The 25,946-nt window shown below is 39.9% G+C and overlaps 1 protein-coding gene across 9 annotated transcripts in view; it reads right to left on the bottom strand.

Annotated features, from left to right (window-relative positions):
* LOC144082156 (progesterone receptor-like) overlaps positions 1–25,946 on the bottom strand; it is a 52,707-nt gene that overhangs the window by 15,076 nt on the left and 11,685 nt on the right. For 2 of the 9 annotated variants that reach the window (XR_013303168.1, XR_013303165.1), the window contains exons 9-13: positions 23,430–24,113; positions 14,665–14,796; positions 9,712–9,819; positions 7,109–7,997; positions 890–991 (exon numbers count right to left, since the gene is read on the bottom strand). Coding sequence is in view for 1 of the 9 variants with exons in the window: in XM_077609066.1 (XP_077465192.1) it covers positions 23,949–24,113 (165 nt within the window). In the remaining 8 variants the exon portion in view is untranslated. Of the gene's footprint in view, positions 1–889; positions 992–6,012; positions 7,998–9,711; positions 9,820–14,384; positions 14,500–14,659; positions 14,797–18,460; positions 20,242–20,262; positions 20,580–23,015; positions 24,114–25,946 lie in introns of those variants that run through there. The other 7 variants (XR_013303166.1, XR_013303167.1, XR_013303170.1 and 4 more) reach the window with 7 other exon arrangements.

The raw sequence follows: 25,946 nt of genomic DNA, 5'->3' as shown, positions 1-25,946 counted from the left end.
TTCCACTGTGAGCTACAGCAGATGACAAGGGGAATTTGGGTAAACTGACTTGTGCATTAGTGGAATCATTTGTTTGATTTCTTTAAATCCCTCCAAGCACAAAAGCATGTGGGAGTGAGGTATAGGGGTGACGTCATTTTGCGGGATGCAGAATATATCCTAGTACCTAACAAATGCATAAACAAAAATATGGCGAGACAGGATTTGTTTCTCTGTGTTTGAGAAAAGTCTTTGATTCCCCAGGGGCAGGGAGGTCAAAATCATGTTTGTCTAGCGTCGCATATGGTTTCCAAAAGGTGGACCACTATTAACTGTGAAATCATATTGAAGTTTATTTACATTTTTTACAGTAATTAGTCAGTCATTCATGCATTTTCAATACTGATTATCCTAGTCAGGTGCGCTGGAGCCTATTCCAGCGGATTTCAGGCGAAAGTCGTAGGGCACACATGAAGACCGACAATGCACTTAAAAATTCATTCTCATAATCAGACCAACACACCTGAGTGAGGACCGGTACCACACTGCTCGTACTGTTGTCAGGCGAAAGAACCACTACACCATTGAGTGCTCTATTACTGCTGTTCTAGGCAACAGATTTAATGATATTCATTCATACTAGGCTGGTTGAACACTAAACTGTCCCTAGTTGTGTTTGTTTGTCTCCTTGTGCCCTTACATTTGGCCTGGAGCCAATTCAGGGTGTCCCCCCTGCCTACTGCCCACAGTTGGCTAGAAAAGGCTCTTGCACCCTCATGACCTTTGTGAGGAAAAGTGCTACGGAAAATGAATGAATGAACTATTCAATTTGAGCAATTTTAAATACTGTATATAAGCCTGCAAAAGATCACTGTTTTCAAAACGAGATAATCTGAAATTTAAAACTTACCTAAAAGGTAGATTTAGGAAAACATAAGACTTCTTATCCTCAAAAGAATCATAGAACTGCAGTGAAGCATGGTGGCGTCGCAGCATGGAGGTGATTTAAGTTCTGTCAGGGTGAACAGTTCCAAACAAGAGTCAGTGTTACCATAAAACCTTCCGTCTTCTGTTAGCACTGTCAGCAAAAGTCTACCAGAGCTGCTGCAATGTAACTGGGATTTAACAGAAGCACTTAAAAAGGTGTCAAGTTTGAATGTGATTGGTTGATTGTGAACACAGCCACAGTTATACAAGCGTGGGCCTGCTTTCGTAATTATTTTGTGCTTTGATTATTGACTTATGTTGTTCTTATTTTGATTAAATTGTACATTTCAAAAGGTGACAATAATTATGTCTACAAAAAAAACAGAGAAGCTAGCGGTTCAACCTTGGTGGAGGTCTGATCTCTCCAATTATTGCCATTTTCATCCGATTGCTTGTCATAAATTCTGCTGAACTCTTGATTACTCTCAAGCCGAACCATAATCAAGCAAATTCGTGGAAGAAGACGAGGTTGATTCATGGCGAAACAATATAAGCGTGTCACCTAATAGGACACTTTAATCAAGGTTTCGTGGCGGAGCTGCAAGCACGTTAGCTCCGTCGTGACTCTATCGGCCGCTTATGATCCTAACAAGATGAAGTGTTGTGAACGCGGCGTTAGAAGAGGACGATGCTCTGATAAAGCTGCCGAGTCTGAGCTCTCAATTCTATCTTATGACTTTGATCGTCCTTTGAATTTTGAATGCAGTCCCTAACTAGATGAAAGGTTTGGTGTATGAGAGTAGCAGGATATTTTATAGCACAGATCTCACCTGCACTACGTATAGGTGGCTGCAGCCATGACACGGGGAGCGAGTTGGTTGAACTTAATAATGTTTTCAAATGTAATAGCCCAAGCTGTCTCGGTGGACAACCTTTAAATATGCGTAGATATTGAGTTTGCACCCATTTAAGTGGTTTGAAAGCTGTCTGCCTCCAGGCAAGATTGGAGGCCCTCTCCCCTGCTGAGAGAAGTCACAAATATTTCCTGCTGCCAAGTGAGGCCAAGGCTGAGGCGAGACGGACTTCGTAAATTACCCAACACCTCGCCTTCCATAATTCTCCACTAATTGTCTGGAAGGTCTCTGCATTCAGCTGTGGAATAATACTGACCGGGTGGCGTATTGAAATTCCACCACTCTGCTCCCCTGGGGTCACATTTACAATATCCAGCTCCACAGGGCTGTGAATCTTGACTTCAGCCTTCCGCATGAGGTAATGAAGGGCCCGGTGCATTCAGCGGAACTCCTCCTCCGCTCTGATGAGGCAGTGGTACCTCCGGGGCCATTATCGCGCCACTGCTATGACAGTAACAGGCCCTCCACTCCAAGACAGCCCGAACTTTCATTACAGAGAGGCTTTGAGGTGGCGTCACAATCATAACAAGGACGTTTTATGTCCCTACATCTATCCCATCCGGCCTGTGACACAGCTTGCGAGGGAATGGCAAGGGAATGAAAAGAAAACAAAAGAAAGTCAAAGAAATTATGACGTAAATGAGCGTATAAGTGTGTGTGAGGGGGAAAACTGCTAAACAATCAGAGAGAACAGAAAAGAAGAGTCGATTTTGCATGATAAAACAGCACCCAACAAAAGCTCCACAGCAGGCCTAAAGCAACTCTATACGAGTCCCAATTCCTTTGTTACCCTCCTATTGAATGGATAGGCACCATGCGGACGTGCATATTTCCTGTACCACAAACCCCCGTTCAGTGACTAATGAAGTTGACACAGAGCTTTCAACTATTCATGACTTGAGGCCTGAATTATTTGTTGGCTTGATGGGACCAGGCAAATAGTATTTTAGGCTATCAAGCCCGGGAAAAAACGTTTTCCTCTGTGGGAATTTTCTGACTAGGCAGGACTTTAATTTCTTAAAATGTCTGTTCCGCACATCAAGCCCAAGACGATCACATTGGCTCCTCGGGAGGGACGCGTCGCCCAGCTGTGATCGTGTGGAACTGGGATATTGAGACAGAAAAGAAGCTAAATTAATTTATTCTTCTTGCTTACAGGCGTTGGGTGGGTGGATATTCTATTAGCAATCTCGGAAGAGTAATTGTACCAGTGGGGTGGTGGCATTGTCGGGGTGCCAAGCTTTCTTTCAGCGCCTAGCGAAGTGTGGTAATCTCACACACCATCTCATTATGGTTTAAACCCCCAGCAGCTGCTCGCATTAGACTTTTATTACATGCTGCTGCTCACAGCTGTGCAATGTGAATAGCGTAGACCTGGATGGGACGGCGAGAGATGGCAACAAAGGCGGACGCACAAATACAGACCCGGATTTCGGGATTCCAGCACAGCTATTTGGCTGGCTCTAAACAAAGTGGAAATATTGAAGCGGAGGGTTATAACGACCATAACAGCCTCTCAGTGGGATCACGCCGCAGTCTCCTGAAGCTTGGAAGTGAAAGCCAGCCCAAGGACAGTCGCACAGATGGACCGAGTCAGGCCTGCTAAGACTGGGGTTCAATCAAACCTGCATGGCCCGTAGTCATGCTACACCTCACGCAGGGACACCTTCCAGAAGCATTTGTTTCATTCTCAGCACTGCATGGGGCAAATGTTGGCTATCACATCTGTTTTAGACGTCATGTGTGACTATGCATTCACAGAGACAATGAACCAATTCCTATTGCAATAAACCCCCTCACTACTTCATTAGGCACAACATTAAAATGAAATGCATTTCTAGGACATTGTAATGACTCCTACACGGATTTACATATCATGCACAGTATCTTTCAACATTTGTTGTTTACGTTCTCACAGACAGAATTACCACTTTTAAACTGATGGATTGTTTTTGACTGCGTTAAAATGTAAATGCAAGGCTGACCCTGAAGAAGAAAATTAGTCAAACGAATATAAACCTATATCAGTATCAAATGTTGTAGATGAGGATAGGATTTAGCCCCGTGTTTTACATCCAATCCATTAGTAAAACTCCTCAGATGGCTAACCGCATTCTGCCCCAATGATTAAAATACACTCACTAGCTATTATCTGCCCCTTGAGGGAAAAAAAAAAAAGATTGAGATTAAATTAATAGAAGTAAATGTGTTTGTAATATTTTCCCTTCCCATGTAAGTAAATTGCAAAACCGCAACATGGAATGCAGCTTTTATGATGATGCAATACAGTTGTACCCTACAGCAAGCCGCAGCCACAGTGATCATATTATATGTTGTTGAATTATTACCCCTCCAGCAGTATCAGTATCGATCAAAAGTGAGCATTATTATGTTTAGGAAAGCACAGAGTTTATTGTAGCTTTTGTATCGCATATAATCTGTTTGTGCAGGCATACCTCATGTTGTGGCCAGTAAGTGCCTACTGAGATGTTGTTTCAAATTGAATAGTATTCATTCCACTGTGAATAAGCCTAAAAGAAAAATCTATGATATCTTTGGTAAAAAAATATTTTATTTAACTTGGCTGAACTTTCATACATTGGGCAATGTTCTCCTGTTCACACGTATGTCTTTATTTTTTTTATGCACCTGGCTGGGGCACATTGAAGGTTCTGAGATTCTATCGACCGCAACCGACGAAACACCCACTGTGCGTAAACTGGCCAAATGCATGCGGCGATGCAAGCGGTGTGACTGAAGTCTTGAGTTTTTCTGGATCGTTGAATTTTCCTGAGACATGTGACTGCCATACAGATCCATTTGGGAAAGATGTCCTACATTAAATGTGAGATCAACTCTCTGTATTTGTAATGACAACCATAACCATGGCTTGATGATATAATGTTGCAAGCCCAAATGGGCAAATTTGGTCCAAACCATCATGTCATCAACCCGTAATTGTGATAGTCATCAGCTATATAGTATGTATACCACACAATTAAAGCTGAAGGCTTCCAGTTAAAGCTCATCATGTTCTATTCATATCAAGTCTATTGTGGCGATGTTTAGAGCAAAAAAAAGGAAACCTCTATGATAGCTAGCGTCAACCTCATTGGTTTTGACGCGTGACATTTAATACTAAATACAAGAGCGGTGTCATTTCTAAAATTGGAATTCCGTGACATAAGGTTCTTAACCATGGAATAAACACACAGGCACATTCCTTCCCTCTCTGCAACCCTATGCACACACATGCCCTGCTTTACTGGACCCCATTCCCCCCTTGTTCTCTCTCTCTCTCTCTCCTTCCCTCTCGCTATCTCTCTACCCTCCCTCTCTCACTCTCCTTTCAACTCTTAATTATACATACTTTGTTCATACAGAAGCGGCCATGGTCTTCCTAATCACGCGTGATCACTCAGAATTCCCAATTAGAATAGCTTGGGGAAAAAATGAAATCCTGGACATTTTCAACACAAATTGTCTTGCAAATGCAATAAAATGACATTAAAGAGGATCAAAAATCCTTTTAAAATGTTTGATCTTCCCTTAAATGGCAGGCGGTTCAATAAACCTGTATATTCACCTGATTTTCATTAGACAAACGCATGATTTTTATGTGACAGTGTAAGCAGTGTGTTCAATTGAACACGGAGTCAACAAAACTTGAAAAAAGTCAAAGTTAAGTCAACAATTTTTGTGCTTGGGACCTGCTTGACCTCAACCTATTAAATACTTGTTTTGACATCGACTTGGAAATGATGAGAATCGACTAGACTTCAACCTTAACTACATGACTTGAGTTAGAATGACAATATTGTTGCTCCTTTTGTCATTAAAAGAAAAGTATAGTTTTTTTGCTGTGCATACCGCAAAACTTACAACTGCAGTCAGGATTACTGAGGTCACTTCATTAAGTCAAAATTTTCCTGTAAGCATTTTTTTCCCCCAACTTTTTTTTAACTGGCCTGGCTAGCGTACCTTTCATCTCTGCTCATTTTCCCATTCAGACTCCTGCCTGACACACCCAACATGTCTAACTTGGGGATTTGTATCCAACCACCAAAAAGTTGTTTCTTCTTAAAACACGACACTTTTAAGGAAAACAGAGCTTGGAAACTTCATTTGCTTGATTTGTTTGGATCCCTGCTGCATATTGCCTTGCCAGCTCGTCTGGCATTTTTGAAAAGGCAAATCTGCTCTAAACAATGCTAGTAAATAGACTGAATTAATCATCGCCCAACACCGCCTCACGTACATTAGTTAGTAATACTATAAAGTATTTATGCAAATGTAAGGGGGAAAGAGTATGTTTCTAAATAATTTATGTAAACTCTATAGGGATGTTGTTCATTTACTATTTAGGTGTTGACCTATAGTTTATTGTTTTATGATCATTTTCCAATATAACTCCGAGTTATCTTGTGAACGTATAATTTTTTACAGAAACTTGGGACTTAGTTAAAAGTGAGGTTAAGATATGCGTAATTTACACGCACCTGTGAAACATTTGAAAAAAAATTCATCATTCCAGCATTCAGACTGAGATATTTAAGTGAAATACACATATATATATATTTTATTTGTTAATAAATTCCTTTGCTCAATTGGTCAGGAAACACTGCAGTAAATATGCAGAACATATGATTCATGAATCAAAATATTTATGTTAAGTCGTATAGGATTAAAAAATGTATCTTTTATTAGAAGACCAAGCTAAAATGCTCAGCTACTCTATAAAATTTTAATGCATTATCACCACTTGATTTGAGGCTGGTAGAATGTTTAAAGAAATTCCATTGTTAGCATAGAGAGTTGATTTTGGGCGAGAGGCCAAACTGGGCTGACTAAACAATCACAGGTCACCTATAGAAAAAACATTCAATGTTGATGTACTCTTTAGGTTCTCTTTGTTGACGTAACATGGATGTTTTTAGGATGTGGAGGAAGCAATGGCATCCGGAGAATAACCCACACATCCACTTGGACAATATAACAGAGTTGGATGTGCTACTTGACCACAGTCAAGTAAAATGAATGAGAGAAATATAGACAAGTATCCCCCCAAATTAATGAGACGACCTCACGCTGTGAATTGAATGAAATCAGTTTGACTGTCAAGATTGTGTATTACAAGCACATTTATGTTCATAGGTGGTGAAGGATGATTGAATTAACTTTTGTGCAGCTGTTCATGTTATTTTGTCTGTCCACATTAATTTGCCCATGCATATAGTGTGTGTCCGCCTGTCAAAGTGTAGGGGTGTGCGTGCATGCGTGTGTCTCACCTTGACTTGAGTGGGAATGCGGCGTTCTGGCAGAGGACACTGGGACATCGAGCCCAGCTGGGGAGGGATGAAGCACAGCTGGGGATAATTAAACCCAGGACTGTCTCTACGAAGCGAGCCGGACAGGCAGGACAGGCTGAGCCTGTTCCATGCGGTCCATACGGGGCAGTTTGGATATGCCCCCCCCGCCCTTTTGCTCCTCCCTACTGCATTCCCAGATCACATGAAGGCCACAGCAACGCAGTGGTTGGAATCTTTTTTCTGGATACTAATACGAGCAAACCCAAGAAAAGGCCAGATTTGTTGTCACTTTCCTCAAAGAACAACACACGGTGATGCCCCTCAGACCTTCTCGTGTGTGCATTGCCCATGACACACAATGCACTCACATAGGCATCTGAGAAGCAATTTGGCCGAGGGAGGTTAACCTGTAACAGACCCGGCCAATTTCAGCTCGGAATTTTCCTTGGCTCCATATGAGACGTGGATGGCGGCCATATCACAGCCGGGGCTCGCCTGCATCATGCTGGGGCTGGGGTTTGTACAATTTGAGCAGCGCTGTTTCCTGTTTCTCCTCCAAAAGGCTGATTAATTTACAATGGCACCACTCTCACTGCCTCCCACCCGCTTCTTTCTGCCTCGCCGGTTCTGTATCATTTGAAATGAAAAGGTTTACTTTGGATGCTGCTAACAGTCGCAGTAAAGTGAGCCCTTCTCCCCACCGCCAAAATATCTTTTTAAAAAGCTTGACAGCCTGCCAACTTAAACAACTTTTGACTGGATGAATTGACCTGTCCTATAAAAGCCTGCACTTGCCGGGATGATAAAACGCCACTTTCCGAGAATCCTCAAACTCCGTGCTGTTTCCAGATTTACCAGGGCGAATGACCTAGAACGAAAGAAATTGCAGTGTGATTACCCAGAAAAAGGCCCGAGGGAAGAGCATGTTGCTGGATGTGTACATGAGCACTAAACACAATTTTCTTCTTCTCTGTTACCTGGGACACTGATGAACATCAAAATTTGATTACAAGAACTGCATCAGGTCATCAATAATACTCATAATGGCATCTTTCATCATGGGGGAATCAAGATGTTGCGCCATCAATTCAGTCAATACAGCAGTCATTTCACTGCCCTTATTACTTTCCACTTAAGTGGTCCGTATAGTTGGAGTGCAGGCATTCTATTTGCCATTTCGTGACAGCGGTGTTTGAAATATGGCCTTTTGGGATCATGCAGGATGTCAGTCTTATTCCTACCTCATTGTAAGCTTATATTCTCCTCTGGCTGGTAAACAATGCAGGTGTGCTATATCTATGGCGAAACCTTCAATACCCCTGGGGTCATACAACTTGGAATTTAACAAAAATCCTAGTTAAAGATAACTTCTAACCAGATAAAACTGCTATTAAGCAAGAAATCTGCTTGTCTGGTAACATTTCAGGTCAGTGAACATCTTAATTATAGCGAGTACATCAGGTATTGATTTAACTTTAATGAATAGTCAAGCATCAGTTGACTTTTTTTTTTTTTTTTTTTTTTTTTTTTTTTAAATCGTTCCAACAGCAGTTAGAGAGACTATAGTGTCAAGATGGTTCCATTTTCTTCACTAACAAGCTTACTTGCTTGCATGCTAATGTCAATCCATTTTAGAGCATTCTGTAAATAAGTATTTATTCCTAAAACTGCCCCTAAATTATACAGTAATTGAAGGGATTAAACACTCAATTTGTTCATTGACAAGCACACAAAGAAGTAATTTATTTATGTATTCATTAAATGAACTACTTAATAATTATTTATATAGAAGTCCATTCCACCAATACAGATATTAGTGCCATAGTTCAGTCTATAAAATGCACTTAAAATATTTTATTTCCTCCCTAAATAGATAATGTTCCTTTAATCCAGTGCGCTTCATGTACGATTTCTGCTTGTGCTTAATGACCTCAAACCTATTTTGTTAGCGCACAACTGGATTATACTGCTTCAGTAAAATGCCCAAGGCGCATTCATTATTCATCAAAACTATAAATAAACTAATAAAACAAGTACTAAATAAACTAAAAAATAAAAACACAATTAGCATGTTGAAATATAAAAAACAAATGACAAATCTAGTACAGAAATACTTTAAAGTCCATTATTATCAGGTGTGCCTTTTGTAGGAATATAAACGTATTTATTGAAGGCATATTTTATAGTCTGCTGCACCTTCCCTTGAGAATCACTGAAACATACATAAATGCTACTTTAATTTAAAACAACCCAGAGGTGGATCATTTTCTTGTTCAACCACTCCAATTAATTTGACTAAAAGACACCAATGCTTGGCCATGTGCACCTTAATTTATGTTTCCTTTGTCACAAAATGAGCAAACAAGGCCAACGGGACACTATTATCTATGGTTAGCGCACTCATTTTTCTTAGATGCTATACCAGCCATCCGTTGTCTAGTCTACGACTGTGCAATATATCTTCATTACTGAAATCATTACAATGTAATCCTAAATAGGTGAGAGGACTTTGGAATAAATAGCTAGGTGCAGCCTTTAATCAAAAGAGTTTCATTGTCAATTTTACTATTTATTGTCTTTACCTTCAAATGAAGCCATATTTGATCAATTCAAGACGTCTTCCCCAATTGTAGTTCATTTCTATGACAGGCGTTGATCTTAAATTAGGCTGTCAGCTGTTAGCGATGCAACTGGAAAGATACAGATAAAGACATACAAGTCAAGACATGCTCACAGGCCATAATCAGTCACGAACGCATTTGCAAAATTGCCTGTTTTCTCGAATCACTGTAAGCAACATATAAAACGGCAATAACGCTCAATTCACATCAAGCAACTCCAGAGATTAAAATGTTGTCAATATGCATCGATAATAAGGATTGACGCACATGTGCCCAAAAAATTATTTGTGCGCGTCTTCACATCTACCAATAGTTAGTTACCGTATTTTTGGACTATAAGTCGCACCTGAGTACAAGTCGCACTAGTCAAACAATGCGCAATGAAAGGAATGTATACAGTATTTTTGAAAGGGCAATGTTTTTACTTTATCCTTAACCAAAAACAAACATATTTTAAAGTAACAATCGTAAAATGGAGAACAACAGGCTAAATAGGCATCTGTTAACATATTAGTTTTTCATATGGCTATAGCCTAAAAGAACACATAACAGGCATTCGGTGGTCACTGAGAAAAAATGAAATATATAAGTTAACTATTAGATCACATGTGTCCAAGTGGCGGCCCGGGGGCCAAATCTGGCCCGCTGCATCATTTTGTGTGGCCCGGGAAAGTAAATCATGAGTGCCGACTTTCTGTTTTAGGATCAAATTAAAATGAAGAGTATAGATGTATATTAAATTTCCTCATTTTCCCCCTTTTAAATCAATAATAGTAATTTTTTAATCCATTTTTCTGTGTTTTTAGTTCAAAAATCATTTTGTAAATTCTCAAAATATATAACAAAAAGCTAAAATAAACATTGTTTTAGATCTATAAAAAAACTGAACATTCAGGGATTTTAATCCAGTTCTTTTAATCAATTTCTAATTTTAAAAAAATCTAAATATTATATCTAAAATGGTCCGGCCCCTTGAAATCAAGTTGACGTTAAACCGGCCCGCGAACCAACCAGAGTCTGACACCCCTGTATTAGATGCTATGGGAAAAGAAATTGCGCCTTATAGTCCGGAAAAAACGGTAAATAGCTAAATCATGATTAAGAATGTGCTCCTATTCCTCTCCCGCATGCTTGTTCCTGTTCCTTTATACAATGTGACATCTCCTCTATTATTAGAGGGGCGGGAGCAACCCTCCAACGTTGAAATCCATCAGGCTTTTGGAGGATGTCTCAGAACAGCTTGTTAAAGAAACACGTATGACCATGAAAGAGCACTAATGAGTTGAGCGCTAGCTGGGAGAATTGTGTCTGGACGGCGGTGAACATAAATCTCCTGTCCTGCTTTGCACCCGGGGGACTGCACCAACTCAAAAACTGTGCTATAGGTGGCCTGAATGTACATAACACTTTTGTGTATGTGTGTGTGCACCTAATGGAAATGAGCAGAATTGTATCCTTCTGCGGTTTTCATCCACCACAGTTGAAAGAAGCAGCTTGCGTGAATTATGATCCGACAACAGTGTTCCTCTAGTGCTCTACATACGGTAGACGGATCCAAGAGTGTCTTATACATCATTACCACAGGACTAGCTCTCGGTTTCCTCTTTTATTTGCAGCCAGTTTGCAAATCAATCCAGTCACTGTCTGCTTTGCATAAACTATGCTGCAGGTTATGGTAATGTCTTTTTAGATTCACAGTACATAAACTGTAATTGAGTGTGTGGCATTGATCTGATTTAGTGCATATCGCGCCTTTCCTTCCTTCTTTATTCCAGAGAGAACTCTTATCATCTGGGCTTGATTAAATATAGGCTTCTCGTCTGTTTCCCAGTGATGTGCCGTTGGACAAATGACTGCAGTATTAAGGGTCGAATGAGGGTTTGAGATGTCTATCGACTGAAAAAGTAAAGGTCACCCTTTCCCCGTAGTTGTGTTTATGCTATAGAGTTTGAGTATGTTTACTTGAAAATGTAATAACAGTAGTCTCTGTTTCTTTCTTTAAAAGGGCGACAAGATTATTAAGATGATTCCTGTTCGGCTGGAGCCGCAAATATGTCAGTATTTGGGGTGAGAATGTGATTTATGGAAGTAACGTGTATCTGCTTCACACTTCCTTGGCTCGTTCCAAAAATGGAAGCCATTTTACGTCAAACCCATCACATTGTAATTACATGCAAAACACTAAAATACAATAAAGAACTACAAGAAAAGAATGCTTGAAAATAATTACAAAAAAATTGCACCTCCAAAATGCGATTATTTTCTTGTCCACTCCACCCCATGACCAAATTAACTTAAAAAAAAATAGTTTTTTATTTTATGAATTGATTCAACAGGTGATTTAGACAAAGGGGCGGGGCTATGCAACACACCTGCGGTGAATTGATGCACCCAATTGATGCCACAATCAGCGGATTGTCGGAGTATTGCTTTGTGCTTGCTTACCTCCGTGTGTGCCCGACACCCCTCCGAGATCTACTGTCGTATGGTTGAATTTTGTGATTATTTTGGTACTTTGCGTCTTTAGTTCCTCCGCTGACTCGGTTGTCCTATTTTTGTTATGCCTTTTGATACTCGCATTTTTTGGAATGCTTCCTTTGTGAAAGAAATACCACTGTTCCTCTGATTATTTTTGTATGTCGCGTCCTTTGTTTATTGGACAACTTGGCCATTCTGTTTTTTGTTATACCCTGTGATATTTGCGTTTGTCTTTTAGTTTTTTTTTGCTCCCTTTGTCAAATACCAGTGTGCGTTTTCCATTCCTTTGCCTGAGTCGTGTTTGGATCCATCTTTCAACAGCATGCCTTTCCTAACAGTATGTCTTTTATTATTTTTCACTCTGAACGCCAAAAACTTGTTATGTTGTGTTTAGGCTATAGTTATCCCCCCAAAAAACATATTATGTTACATCAATGTGCCTATTTTTTGTTGTTGCCTATTTTTGATTACATTAATGTAGTATAATGTTTTCTTGGTTTTTGATTAGTTAAAAAACTGCCCCTCAAAAATGTACTTCTATATTTTTCCCCTTTCATTGTGCATTTTTGGCTAGTGTGATTTATACTCCGGTGCGAATTATAATTAAAAAAAACATGGTACCAGTTTTTTTTCCTGTTTATTATCTCTTCTTATTTAATATGAAATCACAAAAGTCAAGTTTTAAATTCAATTAAAAACTCACTCGCTTCTGTGACTATCCTTCATTTTTGAGAAGTTGAATTTTCACTTATTTTTTAAATAACAGAAACAACATATGAAAAACAAAACATTTACCTTTGACTTTCAAAGTACCTAAAGTAAACGATCCAGTAAATGCTTAAGTTTGGGTATATGCATTAAAGGGCCCAAGCCCTGCTCGCATATGTGCCACAGGAATGCGAAGCGCAGTGTGTGAGACAGTCTATAAGAGAGTTATATAGCCCTTGGGAGCTACTATGGTCATATTTTAATAACTCGCACTGTGTTGGATTATGTACCGTGGGCTTGTAATATCACACCGCCAGAGCAAAGCCCGAACGGTCTCTGTTAGCTGGTCCATGGCAGCAAAAACATACCGAGGGACTCACCAAAAACATTGTTTCCAGCACTGCAGCACTTGTGAAAAAGCCAGTTCCCTCATGATTCCAGTTCAAAGGTATGCTTGCCCCTTTTTTGTCTGCCTCAGCATTCATTCGCTCTCTACTGGCTACAATGACCAGAGCCTCAGGTTTGATGGAACTTGCAGTACGACATAGCACACACATTCTCTGCAGCCTTTGAAGAGCAAATACACAACAATTGCGCCACTTTTTTTTAAAGGCAGATACATTCCGCTGTGTGTGCAGTAAAGCGGCTTGTTCAGTCACATCAAAAAGGGGAGGTGACGGGAGTAATGTGTGGAATGGTGTGCATGTGTACACCAAGGTTAGGATGCCATTCAAGGCTGCATAGCTGCGGATTTTACTACCAGGACGTTCAAGGCAAACACTTTTCTGCTTTGGGTACAATATGCGACGTTGTTTGCGTAGGCCGAGTCATTTGCGTCTCGGTCATTTACACGAGTTCCAAACAAAGTCCAGGGAAATAAGTAGATGAATGATGCCATGTGCTCGTTAGAATGGCAGCAATATCACTCATAAACGCTCCATCTATAAAAGCAATAAAGAGCAACATCCTCTTCAAAAGGGAGTGAAAAAGAACAGTGCGCATACGGCGTTGAGTGCATGAGCGTGCATGGAAGGACTCATGCATGTTCATTTCTCAGACTGCCAGCTATCAAATAACCCAGTCGCTGCAGAAGAAGGGGAACGTTGCAATTAGCCCGCTGCCCAAAGTGTAGCCCCATTCGTACGAGACATGTTTACTCTTCAGTCACGCTATAATTAAATATGTCGTCTTTTGTTTTCTATTTCCCCATAAAGTTGGGAACATGATGAGGGGAGGGGGTACCTGCAACAAAATACTCTTTTTCAAGCTCATTTTGGGCCTCAGGGGACGTCGAAGGGCATTAAAGAGGAAGCGAGGATTGTAAACATTACAGAATGATGCAAGCGTACTTGATAAATGCTCCTGCTTCGAAGTGAAGCCCTAGAAATGTTACAGTAAATGTCTTTTCCCTGCTGTATTCTCTATATGATATCCACTTCAAAGCATACCTGGAAGCGCGGCGTATTTCTGAAATGCTCTTCGGCTGGCCATTTTTCTTGTTTTAAATAGAAGAGCAGGGAAGAACAAATGGGAAGAAAAAAAATCGGAGACTCGCAGGGACGGCTGCAAATGGGACAGATTTCAGCAGCTGCATTAACAAATCTGTTTGGGTTCAGTCTCCTAAGTAAAGTTGTCAGGCCGTGTGTCCAGTCTGCTATGTTTAGAAGAGCTAAAAGACGTGTGTTTTCTGGCAGTGGCACATAATAAACGCTGTTGCAGCGACCTTACGTCTTTCTCGGTGATGTTGCTCTACCGCCATTCTCCAAACAGACGGAGAAATCCTCCTGAGCCGAGGTCAAGAATCCATCACCGGCGTTTTGCAATAACACACATTTCCATACCGACTCTGTGAGAAAAGGCCTGCGGGAAAAGATGAGAGCCAGTCAACCTCTTTTCAAAACATCAAAATGCAACTTATACATATTACTTTCAGTTTAATCTCCAGTGTGTTAACGAAGGTTAAAATGCTTGCATCTCTCGCAGCGTAGTTCTTCTTTACAAATGCTAATGCGGCAATGCCTTCTTCTTTGCTCACATTTCCATAATGTGAGTCATGAATGTGAATTAGGATTGCTTGGTTGATTTCCAACTACACTCAAGAAGCAAAATCCATATTTGGCAGGACAAAAAAGAGCCGAGATTGGAGCTTTCTGACGGATGCCAGACTACAGACAATAAAGCGCACATAGATAGACACACGTACACGCCGACATCTTCCGTGGCGTTGTGAAAAAGCTCCATGATTATGAATTACTCTACTATACGAGCTCTCCTGATGAAAATGTATTGCTATGCCCTTGGAAACCATGCACAGCAGTCGATATAATTCTGCAGACTCAATAATCCTCTCCACTGAGAGGAAAACTAACTGGAGTTGCTTCTACTGGTGAAACAATAGAGGCGGGTGTGATTGCATTTAGGGAGTTATTTTTGCAACATCGGCGTTATTGGATTTGGATTGTAACATGGTAGAATCCAGTTGGGCTGAGAGAATATCATGTTCGAATCACAATAGACAAGGCTGATTGTTATTGCAGCGCTCTTCCATTAATAATTCAATCATTTGACCCCTGACACAGTTTCCCGCAAAACAGGACCATCCTCTGAGGGCCGGTAGACATATTTGAAATCTTTAAGTGTGTGCATTTCTTCTGACCTTTCTTTGCATGACATATATCCCGCGCCTGGAGCAGCAGCTACAATTACAAGATTTAGGAGGAAGAAAAATGGGGGAAGATATACTGTATATGTAGTCAAGAGAATGTATAGTTGAACTTACTCATACGTCTCTGTCGCCTCTCATAAAAGTTACTTTTTTTACGGTCAACTTTTTACACTTACACCAGAATTAGCTATGGCACTGTTTCATATTTTGCTCATACTTAATGTCTGAATCCATCAAGGTGTATTTTTCGAATCCCGGTCAGTGAGATCATTTCTTTTGGAATAATACATGGGGTTCAAGTTTGAAAATCATATTTTCGGTACAAAGCTTGGCAGTAGAAGGAGGTCTCGAACTCGGAAATTTGTTCATTTGAAAAAAGTTCAACTTGCATGGCCAAAGGTTACGGTTTGATTTTTTTCAATAAAAAATTAATAAATTCAAATCATGCACAATAAAAAAAGCCGTGGAATTTATCTTTGCAACGAGCAATTACATTGGAGATGTTTTCTCAGTAACTCTCTTAAAAAACAGTTATAAACTGGAGATTCCTGGCAAAGACTAATAAAAGAATAATATTTCAGTTGAAAAAAAAATCGTTATAATTTATAGCTCCAATTTCAACATCTGGTTTGATTTACAGTGCATTTGTTGCAAGCATATGGTTGCCAATAAGCTTTTTAGAATTAGCACAAAGCCTTTCTTTTGTAATTTAATGATTTATTTTTTGCATTATTGTAACTACTTGCCTATCAACTCTTAGTTTAGCTGTAACTGTAGATTAAAAAAATAAAATAAACATGCAAACATGTCTGTGTTGCTCCATTGTGGTCACTGTAACATGGCCAGAACTTTTACTGGAAATGTAAAATTATCTAACTTGAATGGCTTGTGTGTCATGGTGAAGAATGTTCAAATTTCCTCCAAAAATTGCCTGTACATAAATGTTTTATGACGCTGACAGTTTTGACACTGGAACGGATTCATTCTACATTCATGATATGTGAGAAAGTGTGTCCTTCCACCGAAGTTAGAGTGTCAAAGTAAAGATGTATCGCTGCAACGAGCATACCACAGGAATGGAAGGCCTCCGTTCACACACCATGCATTTCAAAACCTGAGCAGCGGTGACTATGAGGAAAGAGACGTATTAAATGTAAAAACAGTGCACAGGAATGGAAGCATAGCCCAGTAATATTGTAATTCATTGTTGTAGGATGCATTAGTGACATAGAGGGAGCATTACTTTTCCAAGCACACACACACATGCAGCCAAACAGATGAATGGAGAAAGAAAATGAGGCCTGGGCAGCTCCAGAACACAACAGCGAAAAAAGCATGGGTGCCATCTATCAAGCTACACAACGGGGCCCCGGAACGGGAAATCTGTCCTGTGATGGCTGTAAATGAGTGCGGTGGCGCTGCTGTCACATTGTGTTTGCCTAGGACATGGGAGTGACGAAGGGTGGAACGCAGACACACTCTGCACAAATAATGAAGTGGAAGATGGCTAGAGAGCCTAAAAAATGGAGGAAGGGAAAATAGGGCATATTCACACAAAGGAAAGTGCATAGTTTGCTTTCTTTCTTCCGGACCAAAAAAACAATGTACCGTATTTCCACGACTATATGGCGCATTGTATTTTTAGCCGCAGTGTCAATAACGAATGCCATTTCTGTATTTTACACACACAAAGGACGCACCGTTTTTATAGACGCAGCCAGGCATGGCAAAACATACACGCTACACCCACACGCTAAAACACGTTTTTAAAAAGGCAACGGAAGCAAAACGGAGTTCGGTTGTACTTTATTTAGCCATTTTACAATGTACGCACGTCATCATCACCCACAAATCCATCAAAGTTGCTTCGTAAAGCTGTGTTGATGCCGATCGCCAGGCCACAATCCATTCGCAAATAGTAGCTAGCTAGTAGCTAGCGTCCATGCTTCGTAAAGCTGTGTTGATGCTGATCGCCAGGCCACAATCCATTGGGTGTATTGACAAAAGAACTATATATCCCAGCAGTCACTGCGCAGTACTTTTTCTACGGGAAAATAATAGAGTCGGGGGCTGCTTGCTGTAGTTGTGAGAGCTGTAGAGGATGGTGTGCCCTATCAGCTGATTTATTTTATTTTATCGTGATAACAATTTTAGTATTGGTCCATATATAAAGCGAACTGGATTATAAGGTGCCCTGTCTATTTTGGAGAAAATTTAAGACTTATGTGCGCCTTATAGTCGTGAAAATAGGGTATGCTTTTGGGATAAGACAACAAAATCACACGTGCAAACATCGCTCAATAATTGGACAAAACGTTGTGGACAGCGGTAAAATAATGAATATATTATAGCATTACAAGATTTATATTGTAATAATACGAGAATACATCATTTTGTTGCTTTGGTTTTTTTGTATCTCGAACCAAAGGCATCAACTTTTAGTGACAAAACATATGTGTGAGCACAAAACTGCTTTTCGAGTAATATTGGGAGGAAAAGTTATGAGATTAAAATCGTTACAATACTTATTTTGACATCATTCCAAGCAGAAGTTACTCGGACATTACATTTTGACAAAATAAGGTCGGTGTGAAAAATGTAGATTTTGAAAGTACTTTATGGTTTTTTTTTTAATTCCTGTTGATAAAGATTTACTATCATTAATATAGCCGATACAGTTTTAAATTAAAAGATTTTCAGCTGCTGGTGTGCCTTAAGATTTTTTTAAATGCAAAAAGTGTACTGCAGCTCAAACTAATGTTGGGAGACACTGAAGTGGACATTTTGGGTCCTCATTGCCCCACATTTAACCACATTTGATGTTAGCCGCCGTACTACTAACAACAAATGGGGATACTAACCAAAACAGCATATTCCATAATGCCACTTTCCCCTCCGGCCAGGTCTTGGACTGGCTGTTTGCCCCTCACCAGAATTTTCAGCTTTGTATTCACGCCAGACCAAAAGGTGCATGCCACAAACTTCTTGGGTTGATTCCAACCATAGAGAACAGGTGTGAATACGCCCAGAGGGGGGAAATTGAGTCCAAAAGTATGACAAAAAAAGAGACGGTCAGATGGAAAATAGGAAAAACGAATCCAAATGCAATGCAAAAACAGGCCTAATCACTGCTAGGTTGGTGAAGAAATACTCAAGAGAAACACTTAGAGCCTGCTAATGTGTCTTTCCAGGTATGAACACGTTTTCTCGTTCAGTGTTTCCCAACCTTTTATGAGCTGCGGCATATTTTTTGCATTGAAAAATTTTAAGGCAGAGGACCATCTGAAAATCTTCTCATTTAAAACCATGTCACATACATTAACAATATGAAGCCATTCTCATAAAGGTTTTATCACCAGGAATCAAATAAAACATTATTCCAAAATCAAATTTTTCAGTGACCTAACGTCACCAAAATTTGATTTTGATGAAATATGACCGGTCTAGTAGAACGCTGCAGACCACTCTTTGTATAATCTTAACGCTTCGCTGACAAAAAAATGAATACAATCACCCAAGTGAATTTATTATAATGTGGTCTTTTCACACATCCTGTTGTTGAAATAGTTATTATTGGAAAAGTAGCAAGTTTACGCCTCCTCTTTCACTCAAAATTCAACGAGGCGTCCAACTTCCCAAACTCTGTCCTACTCTGACCAGAGGTCATCTCTCCATTTCCCTTCTTTTCCCCTTAATAGATTAAAAACAACAACAAACCCGTCAACATGATAAATGTAATTTCACATAACCGTGCAATCATCACTTGTTAAAACACACAATGTATTTTAAAAAAAGACGCATTGCTTCTGAGTCTGAGCCAAATGTATAGATTTACAATTGCACTCCCAACTTCCCAACCATGTTTTAATGCATCATAAACACTTTGGTGTTTTTGGTCTCTGGTCCAATAAAAACAGGGTGCACGGGGGTGTAATATCTGGAGCTGGGGGAAATTAAAGCTGAAGTTCCTCTCCTCCTCAGTGCATTCGCAGCACACACACAACACACACACAACACACACACACACACCCCACTTAATCAGGCCGAGAAAAATCTAAGACTACATCTACACCCAGTGGAAGGAACCCGATACAACCACATCTCCCCCTTCCCACATTCCCCTTCATCATCCACACACAGATGCTGATAAATTACAAGCAAGGTTCAGGCAACATATGATTAACTGGAGTTAATGAAGACTAAGAGAGATCTCGAACAAGCAAACCATAGAACTCCCTGACATAAAGCTGGCATTAGAAAACCAGTTGACATTCTTTTCTCTCCCTTTCTGCTTCTGCTGCTATTTCCAAAAGTCCTTTCAGTGTGCGGTGACAAACATAACCCTTCTGACTTGGTGGAAAAATAAATCATACTTTCAAGCGAAGACAAATGCCTTATCCGCTGGGAGTAGCCTGAGGCTGAAGGCACATAATGGCCTCTCTCGCTTTCACTTTTTCTCTCAAGGCAGGGAGTTTCCCCTCGACAGGCGAGAACCATCCAGCCGCACCAGTCCGAAGCCCACAGTTGCTTCACTGCAGAGCACGAGAAAAAGTAGATATTACGCTTCCATAGGTTGCTTTTTGGAGAAGATGACAGGAAGCCCGCAGGGGGGGAAAAAAACAAAAAACTGCAGTTCTGCTCTGAGGGAAAAAAAGACGAAACCCATCAGTAACATGTTTATTTTCAACACACATGACATGAGGTCATTATTCATGCTCGATCCCGTGACCGAGCCGTAAAAGTCAAGGATTTCCTAACGTGGCTTTGGCCCGGCTCCGCGGGCTTGGCTCGGAACAGGCCGGGCCAGCTGCGGGAGCCCGTCTCCTCTCCTCTCGGTGCTATCGGGTTGCCACTCCTCCTCCTCAACCTCCTCCTCCAGCCCATTACACAGGCCTCTTTATGCTGTGCTAAAAGCTGCTCATGTTCAAGCACTCCTGGGAAAAGGCTCCTTAAAACACATCAGGATGAGAGGCCCTGTCTGGTAAAATATTAATAGGAACTTAATTGGTTGTTAATGGACTGCTACTTGAGAAGGAATCACCTTCCATTACTAGAAAGGCCACCGAAACAAGCCATTCAACAGGGTCGCCCTACCACCTTCACGTTCTAATTGTTGTCCACTCACTGTAACCGTCCAATTGCTCCAGCCTGCTGTTAAGCACATAATCACTTTACTAAATTAAAAAAAAAAGTTCTTGCAAGACGTTTGACCGCTTTCACGTCTATTGCTCCTGCACAGTAGTCGAATCCAAACCAAGCCCTTATTTTCATACTTTTCACTCATTTTCTCAGCAAACTCCTTCCCTATGTTAATTTTCCGACATAAGGAAGTAGTTTTAACTTTTGTTTGCGGCCATTGTGTTTGCGCTCTCTGTGGTTGATGTTAGCCAACGGGAAAGAAAGAATTCCTACTCCGTTAGGGTAAGGCATGTAAAATTGATGCAGAGCAGACTCGGAAAGTCACCCAAATGAAATGGAATCTAAACTGGGTTCAAATGTCGACATCAACGCATACATTTTTGATTATTGCAAACCGACAGGACGCCATTCCTTTTAGAGAAAGCCACAGGGACCAGACGAGCAAAGAATATATTCACAAACAAGCAATGGCCTTCGCATCAGACTTTCCGATTCTTCATGAAAATTGCTTACCCTAACAGTGGTGGCTACTTACTAACCCTTTCAAGCACAATCAAGATTTTTTTTTTTTTTTGTGGTAACCTTTACAGGGCACTCATTCAGCACATGGGCTGCCATCGACGGCGCCAGACATCCAATAACTTTTGACGGGTAGCGGCAAATGACGTTCGTTCGCCGCTATCAAGCTAGTCTTGGCACTGAAACATGAAAATTCACAGCCAGTCTTACAGACTTGAATTAATTTGACGTCTATCGCCGCAAATGGCAATGAGTGCAATACTATGAGAAAAAATACTAAAATAAAATCAACTTTAGAGTGTTACTTAAGGCCGTAAATAGTGTCCTTTCTATTTTTTTTATTTAAATTTAATTCACTTAGGTTTTCTTAACAATGCATTAATTTATATACATGTATATATATATATATATATATATATATATATATATATATTTAAACTACAGAAATAAAATACAGATGAACAATTTAAAAACTATTCAATAATGAGAGGCAGCCCAGAGTGGAGTGGTTGGCACGTTGACCTCACTCACTGTTCAGGGTTCGAGGGTTTGATCCCAGGTGGGTGGGTCTTCACGGTGTGGAGTTTGCATATTCTTCCGAGTTTGCATGGGATTTCTCTGGGTACTCCAGTGTCCTCTGCCTGGTACCCATAGTTAGCTGGGATGGGCTCCAGCACCCCCCACAACCCTTGAGAGGATGTTTTCAGAAAATGAATAATAGCGACAATTTTAAAGATTTTTTTAAACAGACAAATAGTCAATAGCCCTATAAAAGTTAGTGCCCTAAAAAAATAAATCACATTCTCTAACAGGTTAAAGGTCATGAATGTCAATGTGAGTGCTGTTCACTGTAATGACCACTGTCATGAAAGGGCAAACATGCAGTGAAATTGTGTCCATTAACATTTTAAACTGATTGAACAGATGGCGACCCCAATAGTCGAGTCCCATTCGGACAATGCACTTTTAGCAACTGCCACTGCATGGCAGTATAATTCCAGAGAACAGTGGCTCATTTGAGTTAACGCTGAAGCAGTGTTTCTGCAGACATGCTTTTCTCAAAACTTTAGATTCGAATCCAAAACAAAACAGATTGAGTTCATAGATGAACAAATTCACCAAGTTGAATAATTATGCTCCATGCTTCATAAAACAGTCTCATTTGTGTTGACTTGTCCAAAAATGACACATTGCCTTGCAACCGTATGTCATTGTTAGATTTTATATTAAAACAGCGCTTTAATTATTTCATTTTCTGAACCACTTTATCCTCATTAGGGTCATAGGGGGTGCTGGAGCCTATCCCAGCTGACTCCATGGACATTCACACCCATACCTAGAGTGTCCTATCAGCCTACCATGCATGGTTTTTTGGGGAATGTGGGAGGAAACCGGAGTACCCAGAGGAAACCCACACAGGAGAACATGCAAACTCCACACAGGTGGACTGACCCTGGATTTGAACCCAGGACCCCAGAGCTGTGTGGCCGACGCACTAACCACTCGCTCCACCAGGCCGCCCCGCTTTAATTATTTCTTATCTTATTGTATAATATCACCTGATGCATTAAATGAATACAAGTCACTTGTCACATACTGTATATGGTTATACACTTGAATAACATAAAATGAGATGTAACAAATTACTCAAGGACCTGCCTCTAAAAACCCTGTCATTGCTAATTTTAAATTGTATGTTGTCATATTATACAAAACAAACAACTTCTCTCCATCTTTACCATCCAAACAAACAATCTCGTGATCCTGTTTTTATTACGTCACAGAATAACAGGGGTCGTGGTTACTTTTTTTGCCGCACAATCAAATGCTACAATGAATACATGGTGATACACAACAATGTACTTGCAAAGAACACTTTAAGAACGCACACTTGTAGAAAAGTTCCAACCGTGGAAAATTTGTATTACATTCAAAATAAACTAGCAAAATGTAAAGTTTTTTTTTTTTTTCAAGCCAACTACTAGTGTGGATTACATTAGAGTATTTTGTCAAGTATTTTAAAAAGCTTTAGAATCAGATCCATAATTGTTGGTCTTTAGTTAGATAAGGTGCACAGAGTAGCATTCAGTATGATAAGGAAAAAAAGCTAGTGCATAACTCAGTGCACACAAATCAGTTAACTCATCAAACAATAGCTTTATCAGCTTACCTCTCAAAATTGAAAGATTGTGATGCTGTAGTAGGCCACAGAAACATATTATGCACTTGAGACATAGCAGGCACAAAGAACAGAGTAGATATGATTAGATTTCATTGGACATAAGCAGCAGGAGCTTCGTTTACTGCAGGGGTGGCCAATCCAATCCACGAGAGCCGCTGTGGGTGCAGGTTCCAACCAATCAAGCACAGACATTTTGACCAATGAGATTTCTGCAGAAAACAAGAAGCACCTGACTGCAATCAACTGATTGCACTTGCAGTACACCAGATTGGTCAAAAGGTGTCCTCTTGATGGGTTGGAATGAAAAGCCGCACCCACTGCGGCCCTTTGTGGAATAGTTTGGACATCCCTGGTTTAATGTTTTTACCCAGATGTGGAAGGTCTGTGCCCTTCCATCATCCATTGGATGACAGCAAAAGTGTCATTCTTGAAATTTTTGCCACAGCTGTTCAGAGGAGGGTGTGTCAGCACTCAAGTGATTAATAGCATAATCAAAGAAGCCCCTCTTTAGCTGGAATTATGGAATAAAATGGGTTTGACCATGCCCGAGAGGATCCTGGGCACGTGTACGCTTACAATTTCTGAGATCATCTCCGGGAAGTTGACACGAGTCTGCAAAGACTGAGCTTCAATGAACAGCTCGTAAGTGAATTGATGCAACTTCTTCACAACCTACAAAAAGAAGGGCAAAGGACATTTGAATATTATAAAACAAACTGCTTCACCTAAGCATAATAGCCAGATACTAACATTGTGATGCAGTTCCTAGAAAATGTAACTTTTGCACAAACTTTCTAACAATCTTGCTCCACTGCCTTTAGTGTGCTGCCAGACAGTGCGGTATGCATAATCCAACAAATTAGATGCACTCCACGAGATGCGTAGACAATGACATCGTTGAGCTTTTAGAGTTAAATTTATGATGAAAGGAGGACATTAGGAAGGCATCTATCACAGACTGTCAGAATGAGACTTCAATAGAACCCTTTTTAAAGATAAAAACAGCACAAATGTACATTAAATATTTGTCTACAAGGAGCAAATTTGTATCTCATCCTCCTAATTTTGTACTTTGCTAGAATTGTGTTATTTTTGGGGGAATAAGAAATTAAATACAACAATTATCCATACTACACTTTTAATTTAAGGTATTTCTTACTGTATAACTAGTTATGGCAAACATTTTTTTCTCATCATATTCTCTGAAACAGCGCAATGGATTTTTTTTAAACCCAATGTCTGTATATTACTAAAAAACAAGCTCTTTATTCCATAATTATTTCAAATAAAAACCTGGATTTAAAGATGAATCATACTAATAACGATTTCAAGGTGTAATATGTTTCAATAGGATATTTGACTTCATTCTTTGATCGAATGCTATTCAGTCCTAAGGGAACTTTAGTGAGATATATTGACAAATTACGCCCTCTCGTGGTGGCACCAAGATTATCCAATCCATCTAAAATAAATAAAATCCCTGGAAAAAAACTGCTTTGCTTTTGAGAGGAAAAGATTAGAGCCGTAAAATGCCACCCTCATGCTTTTAAACAACACTACAAAAAAGAAATAACATTGCCTGAGGCACATTTTTGTACTCTAGGAGAAAATGTATGATTTTGTGGAAAGATAATTATGGAATAATAAAAATAATAATAAAAGGAAAAACAGCAAGTTCTTTGTGTCACCATGTCTGCCTTTTTTTAAATAGTGTGAGTCTCTCGGGCAATGACATAGTCAGCGTTCACGAGTTTCCTTGTTTTCTTCAAGGAGTTATATTCCTAAATCTTGCAGACACTGCATCAAACAAAAATACTGACATCACTTTACCCAATGCAGATTTGAGACTTATTAATGAAAAAAATCATTTTCATCTAATCTTCCAGACAACGACTTCTTTGCTTTAACCCACTATAAAGCATTGCGCCCAGAAAATTGAGTGACAGTTTTATTTTTGTATTTAAATAAAAAAAACATGCACGGTAGGCTGATTGACCAATCAAAAATTTTCCTAGGTATGATTGAGTTTGCACGGTTGCCTGGCAACTAATTCAGGGTGTACACCGCCTATTCCTCGTCGGCTGGGATAGGCTGCAGCACCCCCGCAACCCTCATGAGGATGAGCGGTTCAGAAAATGAATGAATGAATAAATGGGAAAAAAAAAATATACTGACAAAAACATGTTTTTTTGTCTTTCCCAAAGCCAAAGTGTGGGAATTTTAAACAAAAATTCCTTTGGGAAAGTCCTTGATTTGCCAGTTTTTCCTTCATTATTAAACATTTCCCATTATCGTCAAGGAGTGACATTTCCATAATTCCAGCTCCATCATATGAATGAGGTCAGACAGTTTACAGTCAATCCTGCTACATAAACGGAATAGAAAAAGTCAAACTTGAAATCACAAGGGCTGGTTGTGGATTTTCTGCACCACGTGGAGTAGTTAGTAGTAGAGAGGAATTACAAGCCGGACGTAATTTAACGAAAGGAAACATAATGATGTCAA

This window comes from Stigmatopora argus, chromosome 9, assembly GCF_051989625.1.
Source record: "Stigmatopora argus isolate UIUO_Sarg chromosome 9, RoL_Sarg_1.0, whole genome shotgun sequence".
NCBI classification, from domain to species: domain Eukaryota; kingdom Metazoa; phylum Chordata; class Actinopteri; order Syngnathiformes; family Syngnathidae; genus Stigmatopora; species Stigmatopora argus.
Note: the sequence above shows the minus strand (reverse complement) of the source record. Positions and strands in the feature narration are given on the sequence as shown.